This window comes from Cynocephalus volans, chromosome 7 (genome assembly GCF_027409185.1).
Source record: "Cynocephalus volans isolate mCynVol1 chromosome 7, mCynVol1.pri, whole genome shotgun sequence".
Classification (NCBI taxonomy): Eukaryota; Metazoa; Chordata; class Mammalia; order Dermoptera; family Cynocephalidae; genus Cynocephalus; species Cynocephalus volans.
Genome location: NC_084466.1, coordinates 125706512 through 125720513, shown reverse-complemented (window position 1 = coordinate 125720513; position 14002 = coordinate 125706512). Strand labels below are relative to the sequence as shown.

Here is a 14002-nt window from a genome sequence, read left to right as displayed (position 1 = left end):
CGAATGCACCAGCTGTGAGCCCTGGCAGTCTCCATCTAGATTTCAAAAGATTTCATGGAAAGTCTTTGCACCCAGGTAGAGACATGTAGCAGGGATGGAGCCACAGTTGAGACCCACTGCAAGAGCAATGTCTAGTGAAGCCATGTGAATGGAGCCACCCAAGTCCACTACTTAGGACTGTAGGGCTACCAAGATGCCACTCTAGACTTGGAAATCTGCAAGTATGGTAATACAACCTGTGAGAGATGATGGCACTAACCTAGCAAAGAAATAGGAATGGGGCTGTCTGATTTCTTGGGGGCCCTACCCTTGCCGAACTGTGCCCAGGATATGAGATGTGGTGTTAAAGGAGATTACTCTCTAGCTTTAAAACCTAGTGCTGTTTTTCCTATTGGGCTTTGGACTTCCTTGAAGTAGCTGACCCTTTCTTGTTGGCTGTTTCTACCTTATAGAAAGGAAATGTTTATCCTATGTCTGTCCCTCCATTATATTTTGGAAGCACATAAATTGTTAACTCTGTTGATTTAAAGCTGAAGAAGAATTTGCCTCTGGATGAATTGTGCCTTGTGTCTCATACACATGTGATATAGACAAATTTGGACTTGGGACTATCACTTTTTGGACTGTTGGGATAGAATAAATATATTTTTCATTGTGATAAGGGCATACATTTGGGGGGCCTGGCATGAAATATTTATAGTATAAATGTGTCCCACAAAGTTCATGCTTGAAAACTTAATCCCCAAATGAACAGTGTTGGGAAGTGGAGCCTAATAAATAAGTGGTGATCAGTTCATGAGAGCTCTGTCCTCATAAACAGGTTGTTGTCATTATTGAGGGAGTGGGTTTGTTGTTAAAGGGAGTTCAGCCTCATGTTGATCTCTCTTGTTCTCACCCTCTCTTTCCTTTTCACCTTTCACCATGTAATGATATAGCACAAAACAATCACCAGAGGCTATCACCATGCTCTTCAGTTTCCTAGCCTCGAGAACAATTAGAAATAAATTTATTTTGGACCAACCCCGTGGCTCACTCGGGAGAGTATGGTGCTGGGAGCGCCGAGGCCGCAGGTTTGGATCCTATATAGGGATGGCCGGTGCGCTCGCTGGCTGAGTGTGGTGTGGACGACACCAAGCCAAGGGTTATGATCCCCTTACCGGTCACAAAAAAATAAAAAAAATAAAAACATAAAAAAACTTATTTTATTAAAATACATTACCCAGTCTGTGATTGTGTGTTACAGCAACACAAACAGACTAAGACAGGGCACCAACAGTCATCTGCTTATATGTTTTTGGAAAGAAATATGCTGCATGGCAAACTTGGCAGGGAAGAGCCTCATGAATTTAATTTTTTGGCAAGCAAGGAAGAACTGGGTAGGAAATAAAGTTTGGGTCCACTGATCTACAGTATCTCCCATACTATATAGTAGTTTTTCCTGATATTTCACTACCCATTTTCTGTGTTTGAGAACTTAATAATAAAGTGTGTTATTTTCAATTCACTGTTATTAAATACTTTAATAAACAATTTGTCAGATAATGTATCAAATGATTTCTAGGAAAAGCACATCCAACAGTCTGAATTTACTATTGAAAACTTGGTGATCACTGTACGTGATTTATTTGTTGCTGGCACAGAGACCACAAGCATCACTCTGAGATACGGACTCCTGCTCCTGCTGAAGCACCCAGAGGTCACAGGTATGACAGGTGATAAGCAGAGTGAATTTCAGCAAAGATGTTGGGAAAATGCTGTTACTTTCCTCCATCCTGTTTCATTTAGAGAAGCTTTATTATTTGAACTCCTGTGCCAGCAGCTGCAATCTGTCCACATTTAAGTATGTTATTAAAAAGGGACATCTTTGTAGAATATGGGAGGGTGACTGAGAGGAGTGAAGACTGCACTACAGTAGGAAAGGCAGTACAGCTCTGGTGCCATTTCTGGATTTCATGGGAGATGGTGTGTGGCAGGGTGAACTGGGATTGAATATTGGTTTAATTATGTTAAGCCCACTTTGGACAGTAGATACTTTCTTGCAGATACCTTTTCTTATTCTGAAAATTTAGTTTTGTAATGCTGAGGTAGGAAAAATGGAAACTCTCCTTACTGAAGTATAAGTGAACATCCTGGAAATTTAGTGAGACTGTCTGAGATCATTTTCAGTATGGGAAGTATGATAAATGTTAAATTCATAAGCAAGATATTTCTATTTAGGCTGAAGATATATCTAAATAAATTTTATATTTCATGAAGTTGGTTTTCAAAAAACTGGTATTTGACAAAGTAAGAATGGGGGGTGGGAAATGTCAGTCATTTTAACTTTCATGCATAGCTTTACTTTAAAAATTTACCTTATTATATTATATTAAGTGAAACAAGTCAGGCACAGAAAGAGAAATACCACATGTTCTCACTTATTGGTGGCAGCTAAAAATTAATATATAAATTCACACACACACGCACACGCACGCACACACACACACACAAAAAAAAAACGGGGTGGAGGGAAGAAGATATAATAACCACAATTACTTGAAGTTGATATGACAAGCAAACAGAAAGGACATTGTTGGGGGGGGAAGGCGGAAGGAGAAGGGAGGGAGGTTTTGGTGATGGGGAGCAATAATCAGCCACAATGTATATCGACAAAATAAAATTAAAAAAAAAATTTACCTTCAAAGAATTCCAGTCATGCAGCTGGTAAAAACATACTGTTTCCCTACTGTGTCAGGATCCCAATGAAATCGCAATAACCTGATTACTGATGAGGATAGGTCCTGTGAAAGTAGTAGGAGAAGAGTGCAGGAAAAAGCCGAGAAGTCTTCAGCAAGTTTCTGAAGCACAGAGAGCAGATCAAAGGGTGATAATTAACTCATCAGACAGGATGAAGTTGAATCCCAATTGTCAGAAGAGTAAGATAGATCAAGGAAGGAAAGCTAATCTATCTCCTTACATTCCCATTCGGTTCCATATTTAGAAGCAACAAGTGTTAGAGAAGGTAGAGAATGAGGCTCTTCCTGTCCAAGTTCCATCTGTGACTCCTTTTATCACGTAACTGATTTTTTCCTACAGGAAAAGGGAGGCTCATTCTCTAAAGAAACTGAGCCTAAGAAGCCCTATACTCAGGGACACTGGGCAGTGAGATTTAGACAGTGAGATGTGGGGCTGGAAAGGAAGGTTTGGTAAGAGTCCTGTGCTTGAGTTCAGAGACTTAACTTTTCCCTCCATCTTCCTTCTGGAAATTCAGCAGCTAGACTTATCCTTCCAAGAGTGAATAGCTCTAGGAAAAAGATCTTATTATTTTGCCATCTAAATTGAAAATTCTTGCCAGTTTCCAGCACAGTGAGGGAAATAAAATTATGCTCTCTAAGACACAGGATCGGAGAATTTCAGAACACCAGGATTAAAGAGAATATCCTAAAAGTTTTCAGAGAGATATGTCATACATAATGATTAGGATTCAGACAGCACCAGAATTCTCAAGAGTGACCACTGTCTTGCATTTAATGAATAAAGGTATTTTCAGACCTGCACATTTCCCCAAAATTTTACCTTCATTTTTACTTTTTCTAAAAATTCTGGAAGATGTGCTCCATCCATATGTCTGAAACCAAGTCAGAGGAAGTCATGGGCTGCAGGAATCAGGAGGCCTCATGTAGGAGGATGCGAATGTAAGGGAGTCTGCTGGGCACCAGCCCTAGAAAACACCCACCACAGAAAGGACCAGTTGGACAATGCAGGTGTGAGGACAGACACCAAGAACAAAGGAGAAGTGATGGATTTTATGAGGTTTCCCAATAACTGGGAAATTGTTACCATGAGTTTCAAACATCTACCTGAGCTTTTGGGAATAATTCTAACTTGGGAAATAGAAAGTTATGAGTTGAAATAAAAAGGCAGTTTAGTTCAATAAAATACCGTATATAATACATAATCACACTTGACTTACTAGGGAAGAATATTTATGTAGTCAGAATGATGGAAACTATGAACAAAACATTTACTCTACATCTATTCTGGAAAATGGTGTGTGGGGAAGTGCGTGAGTGTGTGTGTCTCTGTGTGTATGTTTCTGTATGTGTGAGTATCTGTGGGTGTGCGTGTGAATATATGGGCTGGAGATGAAGTTGAAAATTCTCAACTCACATTGCATTAAATTGTTAAATATTGTCTAAAATGGTTAAGTAACTAATACAGAGTTGTTCTTTAGAAATATGACTATAAATTTCAAAGAATACTCATAGCGGCCACTTTTGGGAAGTGGGAAGATGAGGAGAGTGCCATTGCAAATTTTATACACAAACACACACACACGCATGCAGACACACAAAAGCACGTACATATATAGATCCATTAAATTTAATTTTAACACCCATGTATTATTTTAATATTAATTTAATATTAATATTTGATTCTAATCTATTAATTTAATATTAATATTTGACATAACAATTGCAATTAGTCGAAATTTATACGACAAGCAAACAGAAAGGACATTGTTGGGAGGGTGGGGGGAGAGGGAGGAGGGAGGGAGGTTTTGCTAATTGGCTACAATAATCAACCACATTGTATATCGACAAAATAAAATAAAATAAAATATTTTTTAAAAAGTCAGTGATATGGGAAAAAATATTAATATTTGATTCTTGATTTACTTTGTGCAAGACCATGATTTTTTAATTAATTGTTTCCCCCTAACTTGTGGGAACATTTTCTTACTTCTTTTTATATTAGTTATCATTTATGCTAATTTGTATGCATGTACCAATATATCATAATACCTAATTGGTAGGACAGTGATATGTATCTACATGAAGGCAAATCTCTTTACATGTCTAGATGTACTTCTGGGCATATAACTCATGTTTATATTGCTGTTGGGACACCTTTATCATGCTTCATGTAGCTGTGAATTGCTATGGCAAATGTGCCATTTTTCTCCTTTTCTATTGTTCTTACTTCTGTCTTATCAGCTAAAGTCCAAGAAGAGATTGACCATGTGGTTGGCAGACACCGGAGCCCCTGCATGCAGGACAGAAGCCACATGCCCTATACAGATGCCATGGTGCATGAGATCCAGAGATACATTGACCTTGTCCCCATCAATGTACCTCATGCTGTGACCTGTGACATTAAATTCAGAAACTACCTCATCCCTAAGGTAAGCTTGTTTCTCCTATGGCACAAATCAGTGCTCTTGAAGCTCCCATATTCACAGTATGGTTCCAATCCTCTATCAGCATGAGATGACAGAGGGCGAAATTCATGTGTGGTAGGTTAATGGACTTTGTGCTGTTTACAGTTTGGGGTTCTAAAGCTTTATAACAGGTCTTGGATTCTGGTAGTATATGTCTTTCAAATTTGTTCTGCCTATTTAATAATGTATTGGCCATTCTTAAGCTTTTACATTTCCAAATAAATGTTGACGGTTTCAGTCAGTTTTACAATACTTGCTGCTGGAGTTTTTACTAAGGTGACATTAAATCTACAGATCAATTTGGAAAAAACTGACATCTTGACATGCTAAATCTTCCAATTCCTGATTGTGATTATGCTCCCAATTTATTTGGATTTCTTCTATTTTCCCAGTAATTTTGTTTTCAGTACAGAGGTTTGCAAATCTTGTTAGATTTCTCCCAGATAATTACTATTTTTTTGTTATAATGTTTTATTGTTTTATTATTATTTAAATTGACGTATTCCTGAGGATCAGTGTGATATTTCGATGCATGTGTTAAATGAATGTGTTTTTATTTTCTTTGTATCTGGTGTGTGGAAATATAATTGATCTTATCCTGATGACTTTATATCCAACAATTTTGCTCAATTTACTAATCATTGCCACTGATTACTCTGTAGATTCATTTGGAATTTCTATATATATTTTCCTGCTGACTGAGGTATTGTTTGTTGTTTCTTGTTTTTCCAATCCATGGGCCTTAATTTCTTATTTTACTACAGCACTGGCTAGGATTTCCAGGACAGCTTTGAACAGAACTGGTGATAGTCAGTGTCCTTCTTTCCTTTCTGATCTGCAGGAAGGGTGGATGTCTAATATCTCTCTATTGAGAATGATATTTTAAGTAGATTTGGTAGATATTCTTTTTCAGGTTAGGGAATTTTGCCCTCTTCTCTTATATTTATGTGAATTTTTGTCATAAAGATGAGTACAACCTTATCAAATTGATTATCTGCATTATTGGTATGGTTGTATACATTGGGCTCTATTTCCTCAACATACAAATTATAAGTATACACACACAGCAGGGTTTGATTTGCTACATATTGTTCAGGACTTCTGTATTTATTTTTGTAAGAGAACTGGTCTATGATATTTTTCCCCTCAAAATATCTTTTCAGATTTTTTGATACCAAGATTATGCTGTCCTCACAAAATTAGGTGAGAAGTGTTCCCTAATGAGGTCTGTTTTTATTACCTTCACCTTCCCCCAGTCTTCTGGAAGTGGACATGTAGCTGTATCTTTGAATGCATAATAACCTTTGGTTTAATACAGATGATAAACATGAAAAATGCAGAGTTTCAGGTGATGTTTATGTTTTTCCAAAGAGAATTTATCCCTTTCTGATATGCAGTCATAATGAAGTAACACTTCCTGCCCTGATTTAGCACTAGACATCACATGAACACAGTAGGAAAAAAGAAAAAAAAAAAAGAAAATAGAATATAGGTGTTAGCTTACCTTTCAGAGGTTCTGCCATTTCTGGAATCTTGAGATGAATATTTGTCTTAGCAACTTTAAACTACCTTCCAACACATGGTTTTTGTGTTTATCCAGATGTACATGTTGCTTTGCCACAAGCTTCTTTATTCCACTTGAAGCCAGGATACATAATTATTAAAATAAAAATAAAATAACTAAATATTGTATTATCATGGGGGAAAAAAGGTAGCAAATCCAGTAAGATTGCAATTACTAATGTCATCCTATGGAGAAGATGGAATGGTAACTCGACCATGAGGTAATGGGACTTGTCCTGATAATCACAGATTTGGTGCAAGGGTTAGGACTTCAGCTCCCTCTGTTCTCACCAAAAGAAAATATCAGGAGAGGAAATTTCTTCCATTGTGTTGGGGTCTGAGGGTAATTCTGATGAAAATTGTTACTCCTATTATTACTAACTAAATGGGAATCAGGCTGAGGAATCAGGCAAAGATTGCCAGTTTCCCACATCCACTTAATCAGCTTTGGAGAAATTTATACCTGCTGAGCTCACCCATTAACCCTCTGCATGGAGGCTCCCACAGGGTCTGGGGTCTTTTGAGCCTAGAATCCTAGAACCCCAAGGGAATGGCCTGTACATTCTGCATTGGACAGCCCAGTATAGAAATATGCAACTCTACATGGCTTATTCTACTTCTTAGGAATTAGATAAATGATTTCTACCAACAACTAGAGCCACTAATCTAGGTAGAAATAATGGTCTAAGAGAGGAGTTAGCAAACTTTCTCAGTAATGAGACAGATTGTAAATATTTTGGATATTTTAGGCCATGGGGTTTCTGTTGCATTACTGAACTGTGTAATTGTAACATGGAAGCAGTCAGGGACAGTGTGTAAGGAAATGAGGATAGCTATGTTTCAATTTTTATGGAAACTGAAATTTAAATTTCATATAACTTTCATATGTCAAAAATATTTTCTTCTTTTTTATATTTTCAACTTGAACATTCTTAGGTTATAGACTATACAGAAACAGGTGGCAGGCCTGATTTGCCTATGCTGTTTGTGGATGCCTGGTATAAGGCGTTCCTGTCCAGTAGAACTTTCTACAATGATGTGAGGTTGATTTTCACATTGTGTCCTATTTAATGAAAATTATGAGTTTTCTCAATAATTGGAAAATTGTTACTAGAAGTTTTAAACATCTACTTGAAATTTTCATGATATATAATCCTTATTACTTGTTTTTAAAAATTAAAAGAAATAATTTTTTTTTCTGACCAGTAAGGGGATTGCAAACCTCAACATGGTGTTGTCTGCACCATGCTCCGCCAGTGAGTGCACCGGCCATCACCATATAAGATCAAAACCCCCGGCCTCAGCACTAGCAGTTCCGCACTCTCCTGAGTGAGCCACGGGGCCAGCCCAGGAATAATTCTTAAAACAAAGTTCTAGTTCTTTAATATGAGAAAAGTAGAGGATGAAATTTTCCCCCACAGTTTTATTTTAAAAACATTTAAATATGAATGAAATTAAAACATATGTATATACACATATAGGTGTATATATAAAAGGGTGTAATATTTACTTATATATCTATCTGTCTAACTCAATACTTTTTTATGTATGTTCCAAGAACAAGGATGTTTTCTCCTACATTATAATAATAGCATGAACACTCAGGATGTATCCTTCATACAATAGTATTATCCAATGCATAGCCTGTAATTTTTTTTATAGAATATTCTTTTTAGCTTTTTTGTTTTTAAATTAGTGTCCAGTAAAGGAACATACATAGAATTTGGTTATATCATTCATTTTGTCCTCTCAAATCAAGAACACTTACCGTTCCCTTGTTTGTTTGTTTTATATCAGTAAGTTGACCTTTTTGAAAAGTCCAGGACACTTCTCATTTAAAATGATTCTCAGTATGTGCCACACTGCCACATATGGGGGAGACACCCAGGAAGGCAGGATTACAGGCCAGCCACCCACCCCCAACCCTGCCCTACCCTTGTAGAACCCAGGATCTTGCTGCACATCACAACCACGAGGTTTCACTATACTTCTGTGGAGGTTGTCCACAACATCCACCATCATAGCTACTCATGTTGCAAAGATGACTAACAGCCTAAGTAACATCCATGACAACCACACAAGTGGCCCACCACATATTTGAATTTACTCACACAAGGAGAGTCACTGAGGGAGTCTGGGAAAGAAGAAGTCTTTCTCCTCAAAGTCCACTCCAAAGTAATAGAAGGAGCAAATGATCTTCCAAATGACCAGAAATCATTGTAGAGACACTAGAAATACGAAAAAGTTAGAAAATATTACACCACCAATGGAATTCAGTAATTCTCAAGTACCAGACTCTACACAACATGGAACCCTTGAAATGACTGAAGGGGAATTCTGAGGAACTATCTTAAGGTAACTCAACGAGAAGAGAGAGCATTCTGAAAGACAACACAATGAAATGACAAATAATATACAGGATATGAGGAATGAAAATTACAAAGAGATTAATACCTTAAAAAAGAACAGCAGAACTTCTGGATCTGAAATACCCATTCAATGAGATAAAAAAATGCAACCAAGGACTTCAGCAGCAGCTTAGAACAAGCAGAAGAAAGAATTTCAAAACTCAAAGAAGAAAAAAAATTTAAATGAAGAACCTCTAAGAGAACTACCAGACAGCCTTAAATGTACAAGCATCTGAATCATGGGTGTTCCTGAAGGGGAGGAGAAAGGAAAAGGCATTGAAAATCTATTCAATGAAATAATAATGGAAAACATCCCAGGTATAGGGAGAGACCAGACATTCAGATCCAGAAAGCTCGAAGATCCCCAAAGAGTTTCAATCCCAAAAGAACCTCTTAAAGACTCATTACTACAGTAAAATTGGAAAAGCTCAAAGACAAAGACAGAATTCTAAAATCAGCAAGAGAATAGAATCAAGTTATGAATAAGGGAGTCCCCATCAGACAAACAGCAGACTTTGCAACTGAATCTCTACCATGGAGAATAAAATGGGATGACATATTCAATATACTAAAAGAAAAAATATTGCCAGGAAAGAATACTACTATACCCCGCTAACCTATCCTTCAGAAATGAGGGAGAGATGGTGTATTTCCCAGACAAACAAAACCTGTGAGAGTTCATATCACATGCCCAATCATGCAAGAAATTCCTAAGGGAGTCCTGCATCTGGAATCCAAAAAACAATAATCACTACCAAAAATACACAAGTAAGAACAAAACACACGAATAAAACAGAAATGCAAATGTGAATGATGAAAGAAACTAAATCTTAGCAACTAATAAAATCCCCACAAACAGTGAACCAATAATCAAAGGAGAAGAAAGTAACAGATTATAAAACATCTAAACAAAAAGCCATAAAATCCCAGGAATAAGACAGTACCTCTCAATAACAACCCCAAATGAAAATGGTTTAAACTCCCCACTCAAAAGACAAAGACTCAACCATAGTCTGTCTTCAAGAGACTCATCTTACCGGTAAAGTTGCACACAGACTAATGCTGAAGGGTTGAAAAAAGGTGTATACACACATGGAAACTGAAAACAAGTAGGAGTAGCTATTCTTTTATCAGATAAAATAGACTTTAAAGCAAAAACCATAAAAAGACAAAGAAGGCCATTATATAATGAGAAATGAATCTATGCAACAAGAAGGCATAACAATCATAAATATACACTCACCCGACACTGGCCCAGATAAATAAAGAATACACTATTAGATGTATAGAAAGAAATATACACCAATGCAATAATGGTGGGGTACCTGAACACCCCCCTCTTATCATGGACATATTATCAAGGCAAGTAATCAATGGAGAAACACAGGATTCAAAAAACATTTCATATTTATTGGACCTGGCTGATATCTACAGAACATTTCATCCAACAACTACGGAATACACATTCTTCTCATCAGCAGATGAAACATTCTCCAAGATAGATCACATGTTATGTCACAAATTGAATCTATAAAACTTTTAAAAAATTGAATTCATTTCAACTGTCTTTTCAGACCACAGTGTCTTCTTGCTGGGTGGACCATATTGAAATATTACCTCACCACTGTTCGACTGGCTATCATCAAAATGACCGAGAATAACAAATATGGTGAGGATATGGGGAGCTATCCAAGAGCTCCTCTTAGAAGGTGAAATTCATTAAGACTTTCCTCACCTGACATGAGAAAGGTTCCTGACTCCACACTCTACCCACCAAACTGTTCAAGCTTTAGTTGGTGATCATTTCCTGAACAAATGATTCTAACCTAAATTATCACAAATTGATGATTTTTCTAAAATTATCAGCATTTCTGTGTTTCTAAGCTAGGATTAGTCAGTACCGAATACTATTTTTAAGTTAACACAAACAAACTGCTTGATCATGATGAACACTCAATAGTTTCAGACTTGTTTCTGTACTTGTTATTTTCATTCCAGAACAAGTCACTTGTAGCTAAATCAGATGTTTATTTACTGAATGTCTAGAAACAGATATATTTAAATGCCAACAGAGAGGTCCATTTTAACCATAATCTATATATGATGTATGTGAAAACTGAAGTGATGAAATAGAGCAGCAAGTAAGGATAGACAACAATTTCCAAACTGATGATAAGGTGAACAGATTTAAAAGGTTTGGCACCCAAGTGCCCATATACTCAATACTTCAGATGCTATTGGAGGCCACATCAGCAAGATTACTGCCACTGGCCTTAAACTCATCCCTGTTTATGATGCGGTCTGTCTGTCTGGAAATACCACTTCTCTTCTTCAGACACTGGTTTTCTCATCTGTAATCAAAGAGAATGGACCAAGTGATTTCCATTGTTTCTTTCATATCCATGATTTTTTTTATAACTCAGTTTACCTATATCTGTTCATTCCAGGGCACAACCATATTTCCATCACTGACCTCGGTGCTTCATGATCACAAAGAATTCCCCAACCCAGAGATGTTTGACCCTGGACACTTTCTGGATGAGAGTGGCAATTTTAAGAAAAGTGACTACTTCATGCCTTTCTCCACAGGTAATAGAAATTCATTATCATTTGTACATCAGGAGACAAGATCCCTTTTTGAGATCAGTTGGAACTCACAGGGTGCCCCATATGGGCTGGTAGAATTGTTCTTTGTACCTGATCAAAAGTACCATTGCCAATACCAATGTGCTTTACCTGCTCATGATACATACTCATTCTTGGGAAATAGTAGTGGGGCTTAGAGGAGTTGACCCCACAAATTTAAATTGAGAAAGGTGGAATATAGACTGATTGAATTTTGACTGTAGAAGCATCACTGAGCTACCCAAGAGCTCCTCTTAGAAGGTGAAACTCCTTTAGACTTTCCTCACCTGCCATGAAAGCTTCCTGACTCCACAACTTGGATCATTGTCTGTGGGATGTTGATCACCCTCCCCCACTCCTAGACAAGCTTTGGGGATCCGAGTATCCACAGGCATAGATTAGGTACCAAAGGGTTTCACAGAAATTAGGGAAGCAGATGAGTAAAGAGATCATTTAATCCAGTTGAACTAAAGCTGTGAAAGTGGAAAGAATAGCCTGCTGGTGGGGTAGGGTTAAGACAAAAGGTACCTGCTTTTTGCTCTTTCATACTCCTCAGAGAGGCATAACATGGAGTAAGCAACATTCTACTAGCAGAAATGACTTTTGAGCTGTCCCATAGGGGCAGAGAGTATGGGAAGCAGAAAAGGCAGGACATTTTTAAGGAGATAATGAACGACAGGAGCAGAATATTTGCTCCAAATCAAAGATGTCAGAACCTCTTCCAAATAATCATGGGGTCAGATGAACATGGAGAATGTCACAGGATACCTTGCAAAGTTTCTAGAGCACCCTGCTCTTCCTCCAGTCCTGATCATATATCTTGGATATTGGTTCTCCACACCTGCCATATGTGTGATTGCTCTGGCCATGGAATCTGATTCCTTTATTCTGTGATTTTTGATATCTGCTTTATATATAGTATTGTGGATACGATGGCAACAAGGACAGAGACCTCCCCTCCCTTCAAGAATTTACAATTTAGCACAACAGAGTTTTAAATAAATAGATAATTTTGGCCCTCAGTTATTTACATTTGAACAGAAGCATGAATTTATGTTGAGATAACACAGAAAGGCCAAGATTTTATACCTTGAGAGGATCCTGAAGAGTTTAAAGAGGAAATGAAATTTGATCCAGAAGCTGAACGTAGTATAAGAAAAGTACATCTTGGCAAGAAGGACCAGCATGATATAAAAGGTGAAACTGCATGGCATGTTAGAGATTGCTTAATAGTGTGTACGGCTACAGCTGAGAATAGAAGGTATGAAGAGGGAAAGGAAGGATCAGGGAACTTCACACTGGGAACAGGATACATAGTGTGGGTGTGTTTCTAGAAAAAATGTAGATGGAAATTCAAAAAATTATTTATAAAGTGGGAATACATAATGAAGTGCTTGGCATCGAGCTGATAATAGATATTTGTTGAGTGAAGGGTGCCTGTTAAAAACAGATTTGAAGTGGACAATAACTGTGTATGTCCTTTGTCCATTTGTGTCTTCAACCATTCTTCCCGCCATTCTGCCTTCTATCTACCTGTGCATCCATCCACGCATCCATCTATCCAATCATTCACCAAACAGTTACTACGTATTCCTTTTGAGACTTCCACAAACACAGTATTTGTTACAATCACAGTTACACACAGAAAGTAACTACCCTCTGTGCTTGTTATTTTCAGGCAAACGGATCTGTGTGGGAGAGGGCCTGGCCTGCATGGAGCTGTTTTTATTCCTGACCACCATTTTACAGAACTTTAACCTGAAATCTGTGGTTGACCCAAAAGACCTCGATACCACCCCAGCTCTTAATGCATCACTTTCTTCGCCACCCTCGTACCGGATCTGCTTCATTCCTGTGTGAAGAAGGGCAGACTGCCTGCTGCTGCTGTGCTGTTTTCTGCAGCTCCCCCTCCTCTGAGGCATCGTTCACCTCATTCCCAATCTCAAGGATGCCTTTCTAACCTCTCTTTGCACATCTCCCATTCCCTCAAGTTCTAGTGAACATCCAAACTCCAATGAGATTTACTTAGTTTCACTGCACACATACGCCTGCTATTTCATATTCTTGTTAATACTGGTATTTCCCAACAAATAAGCTGATACTTACCTACTGTGAATTTATTAATATGGTGTCACTTAAAACAAGGAAAGTAATTTATATGTCATACTTCTTAGCCATTTCTCTTCTGTGTTTTCTAAAATGCTCA

General features: G+C 37.6%; 1 protein-coding gene across 3 annotated transcripts in view; it reads left to right on the top strand.

The window, feature by feature from the left end:
• LOC134382527 (cytochrome P450 2C42-like) overlaps positions 1-13656 on the top strand; it is a 28621-nt gene extending 14965 nt beyond the window's left edge. For all 3 annotated transcript variants that reach the window (XM_063103139.1, XM_063103138.1, XM_063103140.1), the window contains 4 exons: positions 1562-1703; positions 4977-5164; positions 11619-11760; positions 13475-13656. In XM_063103139.1, the coding sequence (XP_062959209.1) occupies positions 1562-1703; positions 4977-5164; positions 11619-11760; positions 13475-13656 (654 nt within the window). The remainder of the gene's footprint in view (positions 1-1561; positions 1704-4976; positions 5165-11618; positions 11761-13474) is intronic.
• Positions 13657-14002: the final 346 nt, after the last annotated feature.